The 16055-nt window shown below is 34.6% G+C and overlaps 1 protein-coding gene across 3 annotated transcripts in view; it reads right to left on the reverse strand.

The window, feature by feature from the left end:
* Positions 1-6467: 6467 nt before the first annotated feature.
* The window catches only part of LOC135219405 (uncharacterized), a 494243-nt gene continuing 484655 nt past the window's right edge, over positions 6468-16055 (reverse strand). For all 3 annotated transcript variants that reach the window (XM_064256158.1, XM_064256156.1, XM_064256157.1), the window contains 2 exons: positions 13037-13295; positions 6468-9961 (listed from right to left, as the gene is read on the reverse strand). In XM_064256158.1, the coding sequence (XP_064112228.1) occupies positions 9198-9961; positions 13037-13295 (1023 nt within the window). In that variant the 3' untranslated portion in view covers positions 6468-9197. The remainder of the gene's footprint in view (positions 9962-13036; positions 13296-16055) is intronic.

Here is a 16055-nt window from a genome sequence, read left to right on the forward strand (position 1 = left end):
TAGTTATTTTTATTGGTGATTAATACGACTGGAATAATTGTCTTATACAATAACACATCTGTCAACTACGATTTTACGAGTTATTACCTTGCCCCTTTGCCTTCATTTCGAACAAAGACAACAAAAAAACAAGTAGATGAAGCCAACCTCCTTGATATAGTGCTTTTTAAAGTTCTGTTCTCCAGAACTACAAGTATGTACAAGGAAATATTTCTTTGTCGTTCACATTTCAATATGATCACTGTATGCAAACTAAGTCGCACAGTCGACCGTGTCTTCCCATGCCAAGGGGATGCTGCTTCTGTAAAGGTTCCTTCGGTTGATATGTCTTGGCTTCCCCACTCACTCTTTGCATTTGGCATCTGAACCCCGGGCAACCCCCGCAAAAAAAAAAAAAAAAAAAAAAAAAATGCACTAAGTAAAAAACCAAAATCCAATTATTTGATTGATTAGATATGTGACGCTTTTCCTCACCATATGGATTAAAAAATAGATTATCAAGAGAACTTCGCTCTTTAATGTACTTATGGACTTGCATAGGATCTGTGACTAGAATATTGATTGCGGATGTTTACCTTTAATGGAGAAGTTAAACGTAACCAGTTCTTATTAAATTCGATATGGAAGCGATATGCGCCAGTTCACTTAAACTCTCTCTTTCCCTCTCTGCTTTCTTCGTGGCGAAATGATACCTTCTATTATCATCATTTGTCGAAAGGAGTTTATCAAAACGACTATTATATACCCTGCACTTCATTAACCATTACATCAATAAGGCAAGAACATTTTTATTCAGCGTCTCAATTCCTACCTCTAAAGTGAATTTTTAGCTCGTTCAATATCTAGTTAGCAGAAAAGTCGATTTAAAATATGAGTAAAAAATCACAATATAAAACTCTTTCCTTGGCTGATTTTCCCATGTTTAGGTCAACAGTGTTTTAACCAAATTTTCAGTTCGTAATTAGCTGATGTAATTAGTTCTCTCTCTCTCTCTTTTTTTTTCTTTTTTTTGTCACACGCTAAACGCTATCCTTAAATGATTCATTACGGTGTCATTATCGAAAGCAAAGACCACGCAGAAATAAGTTTCCTAATGAAAAATAAAGTTAATTCCAAAAAGCATTCATTGGTACAATTACTAAAGGCTAATTTGAACGGGCAATCAGTGTAACTTTTACGTAATTTCTTTGTCATTTGGGTTCGAGTGTTATTAACGCCTCTCTGGCCTGAACATTTCGAGCTTCACTTATTTTGCTTTGCGTTGTCCATTCATTTGCAGAGCAGAATTCAGAACCAAATCATTTCCTATACATGTTTGTTATTCATAAGATATTCAGGAATTTTGATGCACTGAAGTAATTTCCTAACTGCAAAATATTTTAGAGAGAGAGAGAGAGAGAGAGAGAGAGAGAGAGAGAGAGAGAGAGAGAGAGAGAGAGAGAGAGAGAGAGAGAGAGAGAGAGTATTCGTAAAAAAATATCGATTAATCAGAATTTTAAGTCATTATGCTTAAAGAATCAAAAATAGTTGTTTTAATTAGAATGAAAGTTTTACAGAGTCGAACTTTAAATCATGCTAACTCCCTCTCTGTCTCTCTTTCACTGACGCTCACGCACACAGAAGATACTATATCAACAGATATACCAGTTGGCATGTTCTTGCAATTTCCGCTCCTCAAATTACTACATTCAAAACAAAGCTTTGTGGGGAGGCAGCAGCCTTTCTCTAATATGAAATAGTTGCACTTGACATCAAGACTTCAAAATTCAAAGTATCGAAAGCTTTAACTGAAAAGTTCAATCATGCCGAGAACAGCGTTCGTCATTATCGTATACCTAAGCAATAACCTAGAGTGTAATGGAGGTTGACAACTATCAATAACCATGTCTCATAGTTATCCCGCAATATCCAATATCAGTGCTTTTGAACCCTAATGAATCACGTCGCATCTTCCGTGCAAGGCCTTCGCAGTAGTGATTATCACCTTCACTACCTGTTAGAACCACACGGCTGCCTAATCACCGGAGATCCTAACCAGTCTCGTTACATTCGCTATAAACGTAACAGTCAGTGCGCAAGCATCATTTCCTTGACTTGGAAAGAGCCACTGTGCAGTTGTGCCACAACAGACTTCAACATATAATGACTAGGAGTAAGGTGACGTCTACCTTTTCAACTGCTAAAACCATTTGCCCAATTCCCATGTTCTCTGAAAACTCATTTTCTGTCGTGAACAACCTTAGGATGGTGGGGTTAAATTTTGGGACACAAACGACATCTCTACATGTATAAGATATACGCGACCCTTTCAGGCACAGAATAAAGTCGTAAAGCAAAAAGGAAGAAGTAACTGTTGCAGTAGAAGAGGATCACTTAAAATTTTCAAAGAATGAAGCCATTTAACGTAAATATATAAAAAAGCAGAAAATGATACCACATTAACATCAGTCGATTGCCTAAACATATTGACATAAACATTTATGATTTAATTTTATGGGTCGCTTTAGAGTTAGGTCGATAAATAAACATTCTAATCCCTCAACTTTTATAGCTTATTTGCATGTTGGCCAAGAAACTATCCCAGAAGTAATTCGATAATGTAAAATTTCAACATCATAGCATCTTTACTAAAAATAGAATGCACACGTATGAAAAAAACTGATATACATATTCCTAAAAATAAAAGCCATTAACTCCAATCCAAACACAGTAATCAAGTGACTTTACATTATCAATGAAAACAGAATATTGACATCAGTTTCATTTGCTTAATCACTAGAACTTTACATAAAAACATGTACGTGTAAAAACATAATGTAATTAAACTTCTGCTTTGTTGAATAGAGGGAAAGTGTCCCTTCGATGTGTGTGTGTGTGTGTGTGTGTGTGTGTGAAATAAGAAATTATGAGTACGCAGATCTTCACATCCATAAATACGGGTTTCCCAAATTGCCAGCATAGCGTGTAAAAGCATCCAAATATCTTGTAAAGTATCTTAAATTGAGACATAAGCGTTTATTGATATTTTGGTTATAATATAGTACGATGCTAAATTACTTGTAACCTGTGTATTTCATCAATTATTGTTTATGTATTTTAAAGTGATTGTCATATTTATTATGATATGTGCAATAAAGTTTCCTGAACTTTGGCCCATATCTTTAAATGGGTGGTATATTTTTTGTTTTAATATGCTGTAAGTCACGGAACACGTCATAACTATTTATTACAAATTTATCAAGAACTATGGAAGCAGTAAACACACTATACCATCTGTATGAATAACTCCTAAATCGGTTTCCAATGTAATTTGCTCATTGTTTTCTTAGTCACTGAAATTTGACGATGGATTTACTCTGAAAACGAAGTTACAAACATATTTTAATTTAGAAGTTTAGTTAAACTCAAACCTGAGCATATCTGTAAATCGTACTCTCTTACTGTTGCTAATGCATGATATATATATATATATATATATATATATATATATATATATATATATATATATATATATATATATTATATATATATATATGTCTGAAAGCCGATGGGGTGGACAGTCCAGCGTCCTTATCTAGCCCATGCCGGAAGAACAAAAAATCTGGGTTGGAAAAAGTGAACACAAAGGAAGCTATAGCAGCCCAGCCCTTGAAGGCCGTAACTGGCGATAAGTGAAAGGAACCGTTGGCTGAGAGACGAGGCCAGAATTAACAAAGATCAAACAATGACCTAACGCAACAAGGGGAAGGAAACTGTACAGTAGTAAATGAAAGGGTTCAGATATGACGAAAGGAACAAGAAGGATATCGGATTCATCGGTCAGGAACGTTCTGGATATTAAGCGTATGTGTATATGAAGAATTCACTTTCTCCCAAATCGATTTATAGGAAATTGTAAATATTTTGCATGGTAGTATGCATTATATGCATATATGTGCGTGTGTGCGTGTTTGTGTGCGCGCGCGTTTTAATGCGTACTCATTAATAAAATATTAATCGTGAAGGATAAATTGTACAGCATAAAGTATTGTTTCTAAATTATAATAAAATTTTTCATATCTTTTACATGCTCACAAAATAGTTTTAAATATGACTGGAAAGGGCAACCATATAAGATGAAAATGAATGGGGAAGGCAAGTTTTACAAGGATCTTATTAACTAAATTCAAAAGTCTGTTGCAAATATTCAATATCCTATTTCTTTTGTTTTCCTAGTTAGATGTTTGCATTACCCATAGATCGTTTTATTTGGTAAATATTTCTGTCTTGGGTAAACGCAACTCTACGTCATAGATTTTGTGTTTACACTAGCATTTTGCACCAGCTTTTTCATCAAAGAATAAAAGATTTCACTTTGTTATATCTATTATATATGTTTGTGCGAATGATACTATGAAAGAGAGAGAGGGAGAAAAAAATGAGGTTTGTCCTTCACATTATAACATGACTCATAAACAAAGAATTTCATTGACATCACGAACGTATCACCAAAATAAAGTAATAAAAACCGTGATTGTGAGAGGGGGTGGAGCTTTATGATTATCATGATATGTGCACTATCACTGATTGTAATATTGATTCGTGAGTCTTTTCACTGATATTCATATGAAGCAGTCTGTCATCGTCATCTTATAATATTTTCCGGAATCAATAACTTTTCTTGTAAAGTTAAAGTTTTCCCCAATTCCAAGAACTGCCAATTCTGAATCTCTAATTTCCAATTATATTGGCCATCAGAGGAGAATTGTAAACACTGCTGCATTTTCAACGCAGCGAAATCCTTACCCGAGGCCACTTTAACACTGATTCGGGACCTTTCTCTGGGGCTTTAACTTCCTAGTTGCGACATACATCTGCCCCATCTTATTTTGGCAAAAGCCCTTTTGGATACATCAGGTTTTTTTAAGCACAAGGAACAATACCCAGTCGGACGAAACAGACTTATGTTATGAATTTTCCAGGCGCTTTTATTTTGATCTGAAGATTGAACTGCGTTCTTGCAAAACCGTTTTTTCTGAGTTATTCCTTTGAAAGATACATTCCCGTAGAACACTGAAGTATGAAATACTCACTTCACAAAACGTCATTATGGAACAATCATAAAAGTCTTTGGTATGTTTAAGTTTCAATGAGAATAGGAGAAGTTTTCTTATTCACTGACACGTCACTATCACATAGATGAAATTGAAGACTGCGAGATATATAACAAAACATACTGTACATGGAAAATTCCACTTGTGTCACTTTTTAGGGGGTCATTTTGTCTAATTAGAAAACGCCTTTTGAGAGCCAGTATCACAAATTAACCAAAAAATGGTTTTACACGGATAATAATTTGATTGATTAAATCAAGTTTATTACCCTTGTTTTAGCAATTGATCACTATCACAGTGTTTTTATTCTTGAATCGAAAGTAAAGCAAAGAAGATGAAGCTTAACGGATACACACTATATGACGAATACACGACACTTCATGTACAGTGGGAAATAAAAAATAAATTAAATCTCAAGGTAGATTTTGTCTCCTCGCAATGCACTGCAATCCAAACGCCATTAATGAAATGTAAGATACATGGATAATCATCACCGGAACGACAAGCCATGTGCTACTCATTATTTAATAAAAGCCGTCTAAATACGTTCTCTTTTCTTCCCAAGCGGAATAACAAATATGTGTTACAAAGTAAGACAACGAAGAACGTTCGCATGAGACGAAATAACAAACTGTTTTATGAATTAGTAACGAGAAGCTTTTCCACTTATGTGTAATAATATAGTTTCTCTCTCTTACAGCAGCAGCTTATCTAAGATCAATCCATACCATCCCTGAGTCCTTCGCCTCCGTCCATCTCCGATATTCATCAATTGTAGTAATTCCTCTTAGATTTAAGGGAAGGGTAACAAGATGTTTCCCCTGAGAAAAACCTGACTGGCGGTCATTAGGCAAACAGGAGAACTTAAACGAACAGGAGGTTACGTTAACAAGAAGACCAAAGATGGAGACATCGGACTCCAGGTGATTTTTCTCCATTTATTTCTCCTGAGGATACCTGGTTCTCAGATTAGAGAACGTACCCAATAAAGTTTGGAGAGCAGGATACTGACAATTCAAAACGATATATATAGTATATATATATATATATATATATATATATATTATATAGATGTATATGAGTGTATATATATATTATATATGATATATATATATATATATAATATATGTGATATGTTATATATCATATATATTTATAAATATATATATATATATATTATTAAATATATGTATATATATAAATATAAATGCATACAATATATGGATATATATATCATATAATATTATATATATATATATATATATATATATATATACATATATATATATAATATATATATACTATATATATATATGTATATATATATATATATATATATATATATATATATATATATATATATATATATATATATATACAATGCCCTTGTAAACCCCCAAAAAATTATCTTTTACTGTTCTTTTCGTTTTCATCAAAAAACCGTAAATCAGAATATCGAACAGACCTGAAGTAAGAACAACATAGAATAAAAGAAAGATCTTGCTCCTTTGCGTATTAACCTAATAAGCCAGTAACATGAAGGGATTTGCCAAACTTATCATGATGATGATAAGCAGCAGAGAACCCATTCAGGAGTATTTCTGGATGAGTTTGACCTTAACCCCTATCTTCGGTCAAAGACACACCACAAGTGTAGCAGGAGTCTTAACCTTTACCAGTTCTGAAACCGATGATGATTTTCATATATAGAATCTGCAGGTCACATTCATCAGATAGATGTATTTTTAATCTCCATAACGACCGCTGACCTTTTCAATTTCCTCTTGGATATGTTAACGCGCATGCCTTATTTACTTCCGCTTCGGATTAACTTCTTGCACTGGAAAGCGTATCCAAGATGCAGGAAGCAATTGAGAAGTCAAGAGGTCACTGCGGCATTGCAACCATATTCTCAAAAGTACTTCTTTCCATTATATCCAAAGAATAATTTTGTTTTCGCCTCTCTACACTGCTTTCTGGAAACAACCACATCACCGCACATGTTCCATTCTTTATATTCTCTTTTTGTTTCTCGTTACAAAATTATGCTCAAACGGGTCCTCTTCTACAAATCACTTTCGTCCGTTACCCGGCAAGAGAACTGAAAGAAAAAAAGCGGAATTCTTAATTTAACAACCATTTAATATATTGCATTCCTTGGACGATTCATTTGATCATTTTTAGCCTCAGCCATTCTTTTCACCCTACAGCAAAATTATAGTCATCATTATACTAAATGTCTTATGCTCATAATAAAACACGACTGTAACACTTAGCCATAAAGCAAAAATATAGAACGTTCATTGAAATTAAGCATAAAGTTCCAAATGCAAAAATTATATCGCACATAAGCATATACAGATCGAAAAAAATATTTTTGTGACAGTTTTTGGGATAAAAATAAATTCTTACATATGAACGAGATGGCTTTAAATTAATGGCCAAAGAAGAATGACAATTCCGCTTTCACTAACTGGAGAAGCGACAAGTTGCTTCAACGTCTTGTCAGTAAGTTAACTTTTTATCTTTTGAGAATAGCCGCCTCGATCTCTCATGTGCTGACATTATCTGTCGCGACATTACTTCGAAACTTCGATTTTCTAATCACCAGTCATTACTGAAAGGACAAGAATCACTTGAGTAACTTTTCGTAGAGATGGCACAAAGAGACAGAGCCACATGCTGACAACGGCGGTTAGTACGCAATCAGATTCTCTTTTCTCTGAGTTCTCTTATCATTACAATGCCTCAGTCATTACTTTCTTTTCACATTAAACAGATGGTCCGTGCAGAAGTAAGAAGTTTTTGAACGAAATTTTTAATTTCATAACTGCAAAAACGACGAAGAAAACTGCTAACGCTTCAAACCACAACGGCCGATTCATATTCTAAAGGCATTTCTAGCCTTAGAGCAGTTTGCCAAAATTCAGTGAAAAGTTTTGGTATAAATGAGTGAGTGCGTGAATCCCTATAGAAAATGATCACAATGTGTTGATTTTCATCGGATGAAGGGCAGACACTCTTCATCTTGAAGGTGTTAGATAGAACTGAAACTTCCAACTGCCGGGTTCAACATTTCAGAGTAAAATTAGCGGCACTGCTTCATCTTCGCATTTAAATATATTGACTTATTTTCTAGTAGGTCTTTGGAGTATTCACAACTTTTGATTGTCGTATGATTACTGATTCTAAGGTGACCATCATCTAATACGAAGAAATAATAATTCTATATCACACGAAAATGTACAGTACTTTGAATTTAGATGTGATACTGGGTTGTTCTAGAAGCAAGACTCAAATGGATACAACAGATTTCAGCAGCAAACAGTACTTGTCCAAAATATACCTCAGTAAACTGTTTATCTAGTGAGATTTGAGCTTTGAAGGAATTCAGACAAGGTTGGGGGAAGATGCGCTAGTCAGTCTGTCAACAGGTCGTTGAACTTCAGAGAAACACTAGTGTGAAATTATACTGAATGTGGGAGTGAGTTGATATAATATGCACAATGTAACTTTGGCTGTAATTTTTGATTAAGTTGGTCTCTAACACAGGATTCCTGGGGATAGATACAGTAACTTGGTATCTGAATTCTACAGATAACAATGTATTCTAGGGCTTTGCTCACGAGGTGCTTCTAGGAGGGCTGCTGTATATACTTGATTACTATCAACTAGACTCACTGGATACATTTGCATTTTATCGAGGATGAAACTTACTTTTTACCATCATTTATTTGCGGAGCAAATCCACAATATACAAAATAAATCTGCAGGATTCCAGTGCTTCTTGCTCCTCTTCTCTTAGGACAAAGGGTTATCACAACTGGCGGTTCCTGCAATACAGCATCAAGAGGGACGAGTGTAGCGTGGAACAGGAATATATGTATTTATATATTATATATAGTTTGTGCAGTTGTACAAAAGGTCGTGTAATGACAGTTAAAGAGCTACAGATTGAGTGATGAAGAACAATATACAAGAAATATCTACATTCTTATTATTTTTTTCGTCTACTGCGCCTCAGGTAAACAGGACTGTCTACTCATATTTCGGATTATACTTTTGCAACTACTACAACTCGGGATTATCGAAATATTTATTCCTCTACAATTCGTGATATAGAGGTTCACTCTCAAGAGCGCTTGTTGCATCGTGTCTCTTCTGTCGCTTTCTGCCGGAGGGGTCAAGAGTTCGAGTCGTCGAGGACAAAGGTGCTACTTCCACCCCGCGGCGTCTGTCGGTCGTAAAATAAATTCGATATCGGTCACTACGAGAGGGCAATGGAGGTAAACCTCTCTCTGTCGGGGATGGCCTATCTCCTCCGCAGGTGGACGTTCCAGATGAACCTTCAACCGAGTCTCCAGCAAAATGGAGGCCAGGAGGACCTCTTCCAGGTCCCTCTGGAGTAGCGGGACTCCGAATAACAGGAGGAGGAATGCCTACGTAGTAACGAGGCTCTCGAGGGGCAACGCAGCGATCAACAGGCAAGTCCGAAGAAGATGATGTAGACGTTCTTCCATCGCTGGTGCCCTGTATGGTATAGGGAAGAGCTGCGTGTCGCACACCAGCCGAGGCGGCCTTCATGGTGTGGGAGGGCACCAAGTGTGACACCAGAGCTTCGTGGTACTCGCTCCCTTCCGTCGTGCCCGTACTGGTGGCACTGCTGGATGCGCGAGCCTTTCTCGCTCGACCTCCTCTTACCCCTCGCCGACCTTGAGAGGGCCGTCGACTCCCAGAACAGGTGCAAGTACCTGGGGCAGACCATCCACCTGGAGGTCCTGGCCCTTCCATTATCCTCTCGCGAGGCTGCGGAATCTCTGTTCCGTCAGAGCTAACGCTGGCACTACTAACAGATGTAGTGTCACTTCCTGAAAACAAATTAGAGAAAGTTAATAAAAAAAACAGGCCATTTGAATAAAACAACCGAATTCTTTAAAGTGTATATGATCATATGTCTGTGCACGCACTTAAACTAATAAGTGCTTGTGAATTCATATACTTGAATATCATATTACACATCAACAATATATATCAGACGCGTGTTGTTGAAACAGTCACAACCTCTTAACTTCTCCAGTTTGATCAAATTCCACTATAGAAGAAGAAGTTTCTTATAGAATTTCTCAAAGTTAGGAAAATGGAGAATACACTCGCACATATACGTATATGTATGCATGTATATATATATATATATATATATATATATATATATATATATATATATATATATATATATATATAAGTGAATAGGTAAATATATAGATAGATATCGTAGATAGATTGGTGGATATATCAATATACATTAATTCACAATGAAAACAGGAAATTAAAGGAAAGTTTTATGAATTTCAACTAAAATTTAAAACAACATTCCTCATTTTCTGTTCTTGCAGTGAAGTAAAGTATCACATTAAATCTTCATGAAAAATAAGTGTATATACACTCACATACATACATACATATATATATATATATATATATATATATATATATATATATATATATATATATACACATATATATAATATTATATACATATATATATATATATATATATATATAGATATATCTATATATATATCTATCTATCTATTATATAATATATATATACATATATATATATATAATCTAATAAAATGAGGCCATATAAATGATAAATGACAAAAGGTAAAAAGTTAATGTTATATATTTCAGAGAGCAACTGTCTCCCTCTACAGGCAGATAAAGAATGAATCACGGGTTACAGAAAAGTGGTGTTTATAACAAGAGTTCCAGATGTCAGCCCCTATGTCACTCCAGTTGACAGCTTCTTAATGTTCTTAATCGCTTGTTGGAGGAAGATTTTATCTATAGTATCTGCATTCCCAGCTCCTTTTGAGAGGTTCATTGTATTTCTACCATCTGATTCTACCATCTGGCTTTTGAAATGACAATCACTACTGAAAATTGTGACAAATTCCAGTTTATTTTGTGATTACGGTTATTTTTGTGGTTAAAAAGAGCTGAGCTCTGTTGGCCATACTTTACTGAACATGTATGTTTCATTAACCTCTGGGGGAGTGATTTACATTTTAAGCCATTAAATAACCATAATCACAATAAACTGGAATTTGTCATACAATTTATAGCAGCAATTGTCGGTTCAAAAGCCAGATGGTATAATCAGCACTGATTAAACAAAGAAATATAATGAGCCTCTCAAAACGAGCTGAGACTCAGATGTTATACATAAAATCTTCCTCCAAACAGGGGTTATGATTAAGAAGCTGTCAACTGGAGTGATGTAGTGGCTGGCCTCTGGAACTCTTGGTATAGATACCATTTTTCTGTAACTCATATTTTATTCAGTATCTGCCTGTAGAGGGAGGCAGTTGTTCTCTGACATGTATAGCATTAACTTTCTACTTTTTGGCATTTTAATGAGCTCATTTTATTAGGTGTAATTCTGTCAACTTGCAAAATATTTAACAGTTATATAGATATATATATATATCTATATATATACTATGATATTTAGTATTATATATATCATATATATATATATATATATATATATATATATATATATATACTATATATATATATAATATATATATATATATATATATATATATATATATATATATATATATATATATCTAACATAGAGACCCAAATATTTGTGAACGTACTGAAGATGTTTGTTTATAATCAAAGATATCTATATATATGTATTCACAATTACTTATCTATTCAAAGAAATACATTATGGATTTGCCACACAGACAATGTCATATGCACCCTTATAATTACAACAGCTCCACCGGCTAAGTACAAGACCTTTTCTTATTGGTGAAATGTGACTTTGCTTGTTCAGGTATTATCCCCTGTTTGTGTTTGCTGGACAGAGTTGGGTTAAGACCATTCTTCCTCTCAGTCTATATATATCTCAATTCATGATCATATGGAGGTCATTACCTAACTTTTTGTTCCGATGATATTACTTCACATCTCTCTCTCCCAGAATTGCTTACACAAATGCGATCTCTTCTTCCCTGCACACTGTTCAGTTCTTGATGGAAACTGCAAACTCCAAAGTCCTCTCTGATCTGCCTCGCTTTTCTTTCCTCATCGAAATACTGAAATTCTGTCTCTTTTTGCATTCTTACTGTTTCTTAGCCGTCTAACGAGAGATGTAATATCCCTAAAAATACTGTTCTGTAAAAAAAGGACTGTTTTGGGGATATATGTACCAACTGTAATAACAATCGTTTCCTAAAATGAAGTTACCTTACAATGCAACTGTCTTCTATTAAACAAATCGAGGCTTACAATGGTAATCTTTTATTTGTGACTTGATCCTTCGGAATTAGCTAGATATAATGCATTCTAAGCAATGAATCTTTAATGATTATGATAATGGAGACTTCTAAAAATATGATTTCTTTCTGAGAATGTTTAGGGAACTTGAGTTTCTTGGAAGAAATAACGTAAGTGCAGTGTCAGGATTAAAGCAATTCAACAACAAGTTCGAGGAATAGGAGCATAATTCACAAAAGTTTCTAAACACCGTCTCCTCTTCAGTCAGAACAATACAACACCCTCCACACTAATGAGATGTGATGTCACGGAGATTTCTGTGAATTCCTCCAAGTTGAGGATTTTTCATTCACCGCAGATCGATACTGAGATTCTGACCTCAAATTCTAAGTTACCGAAATTTCTTTTATTTGGTTACAATTTAATAAAGGCAGAACATCTATTTAAACATGCATTTAGTAGAATTACATAAAAATGAAACTGTGTAACTTGACAATCTAATCAGTCATCCCTAATATTTAAAGCGGTTGGAATAATTTAGTGGGAAATGGTACCTGAAAAAGCTAACAAATTTAATATATACCTACCTTGAATATACCATAAAGCAACTTTAAAAAAATTATTCAACTTGCAGCAAGACTTACCAGTGGAAATTTCCTCGTACGTCGGATTATAAAGCTCCTGAGAACTTCTGCTGGACCTATGGGCGTCGTAGGGCTGTTTTGGCGAATATGGTGGAGGGGTAGGTGCGTGGCCGAATGTTGGCGAAACGTGGCCATGGCTGCTGTAGCTTGGAGAGAGGGCCAGCGGAGACTGGCACTGATGGAGTAGAGATGGGTTGGTGCTCTCAGCGCCTCCGTAAGTAGTCGTCGGTACTTGAGCGGTCAGTTTCATGTCTAAGAGCTGGAAAGCGAAGGGCGGTTTGTGAGTGGAAGAGGAAGGAGTCACAGAGTAGATTATAAATATATAAAAAGTTTGATCATACAGTCCTGGCATACATATAATATATATTCTATTGTTATCAAATGTATATCATCTAAAGAAGAAAATTCACCAAAATATAGTTTAATTATTTCATTTTCCTAGATATCATTACAACAAAAGGACAAAAACATAAGATAGAAAATTTCCATATTTGCTTTGCCTCATTTTTTCATGCAACTGAAATTTGTGAATAATATCAAATTACGCTGGTTTAATCTAGGAAGAAAATGAAAAGGCTCTAAACAAAAAGAAATAATGTTTCTCTGAAGGTAATGGTTAATTGCAAACCACTTATTTCATAAAACCACTGTCGACCGAAATTCTAAGCATAACTTGAAATTATAATTAATTAAATTTTCTTTTCTTATATTTTCTACCTTGAAAAAATAAAAACATCTCCTGTAAAATACAACGGCAATCAATTCAAAATTACATAATTAACTTTCGGTTAAATAAACCTTATCTTATACTTTGAAAATGTATAAAATCTTTTAGATTCTTAGCTATGGAACCTGACTTCTTGTGTAATGATCTTACGAAAATTGAAGCACAATGGCAGTTTTATTCCAAGGACGTTGTGCTAGTTAACAGTGATTAGAACACAAACGCTCAGTATAATATGATGAAACTTGACCCAGCTGACAATGAGCTTTCACAAGAGCTAAATCCAGCAACAGTGCTTCAACTTCGGTATCGATCCAACAACAGATGAAGCTTTGGGTGATTTGTGTGGGGTTGAGTGTAACTACGGATGTGGGTCCAGGTCCAAAGTTAAACCTGGGTTCCAGGCGCCCCCCCCCCCCTTTGGGTTCGTTTTCAGTATAACTGAATCTATATCAGTAATTCATTTAATACCAGAATGTGATCTCTAATCACTGGAAAGACGATACCAAATGTCAGTCATGGAAGTACGTTTCTTCGATTAAGACCTTGCTTTTCGTTGTCTACAAAGAAATTTATGAATGTTTATTAAATGTTAAGGAAATTTGGTTATAGAAGTTCATCTCACAGCAGTTTAAAAACATCATAATTAACATATGTCAGAAAATATATCAAATTCCGTTTCTCCTACTTCCATGACATTCTTGAACGATATACCGTTAACAGTTGTCTATTTATGGTTTTGTTCTGAAGATTAATATAAGATATAGAACATCATTGCCAGTCACGTCCTTTAATTTTGCTTGGATTGCTGATATTCAAATCCTTTGTTAAACAGTTACCCTCTGTCTCTCTGCCTGTCTGTCCGTATATTTTTTCTGCTTGGCCGAACGTCTCTTTTCTTTCCACAAATACAATATATATCGAATAAACTCAGTTCCACATAGTATATGCAGACATAAATTTAGTATTGCCTAGTCATATTTACCAAACCACCTATCTGATCGTCGGGTCACCAAACTCGGTCGATACATAACCGTTGAACATCACTGAGGCAGAGCGTGATGCTAACAATCTCATACAAAAATATTTTCGGAAAACGGTACTACAATAGGTCAATTTATGGTCTCCATTTATATTGACCTATAGATAACTATTGTTTTTAATTATATATATATATATATATTATATATATATATATATATATATATATATATATATATATATATATATATATTATAATATGATAAGGATGGTCAAAGCTTATTTTCAAAGGATAGCTGTTACCAACTCAAAATTAATTCGACCATAATCCTGATGCGTATGATGTATATTGAAATGTACAAGATTATGATAGGGGTCACACGTTGGGAGTCTGACGTTACCTCTCCTCGGGTGCACAGCTAATTACACTAACATCAAAGCTTTTGTCCTCATAGCGCAATTTTATTGAGAGAGGGATTGAATCATTCACTCGGTGGCGATGATGACGCCAAAAGCGAATGAATTCTGTGGTATTTGATTCCCTTGTAAAGGGAACAGTAGTATTTACATTTACTCAAAGATTTAACTGATAATACCATTATCTATCTCTTTCCCCGTTTTGCTGCTATTTTAGCAGCATCTTTGCTCTTCACAACAGTATAATCTAAAATGACGAGGTCAATGAAAATATTCTGATTAACCAGATAACGGGGAATATGAAAGTGGAAGCAAGAGGAACGAAACAATGGCCCTAAACTTTAAAATTTTAGAATACACTTCATATCAATATCTATTTTGAGCACAATATAATCTGTTTTCATACGTATCCAAATAAAAACCAAATATAGATCGTACTGATAAATATCTAGAACAAATATAGACTGATTTTACATGAATCTAGAACGCAATAGTTCGTAGTGATTCATATCTAGAGTATAATATAGTTCGTATTAACATGTATCCTGTGACAATATAGTTCGCATAATTATGTACCAAGACGCCAATTGAGTTTGTATGATGTGTATCTACAGTGCAATATAGTTTGTATCAATAGGTATCCATAGCCCACATTTAATGTTAATACGTATCTAGATTTCAGTAAAGTTCGTAATGATACATATACGGAGTAAAATATGATCCCGGCTTATTACGTATCGAGAGCATCATATAATTCGCATCAATACGTATAAATAGCAAAATAGTAGACATTAAGCAGCTTAAACAGCAGAAAATGAATCGGTATAATTATCATCTGAATAGAGGCTTCACTTAAGTAAACATGCTGGCTTACCCTCGGCACTTACCCCTCAACAC

The sequence above is a fragment of the Macrobrachium nipponense genome, chromosome 1 (assembly GCF_015104395.2).
Source record: "Macrobrachium nipponense isolate FS-2020 chromosome 1, ASM1510439v2, whole genome shotgun sequence".
Classification (NCBI taxonomy): Eukaryota; Metazoa; Arthropoda; class Malacostraca; order Decapoda; family Palaemonidae; genus Macrobrachium; species Macrobrachium nipponense.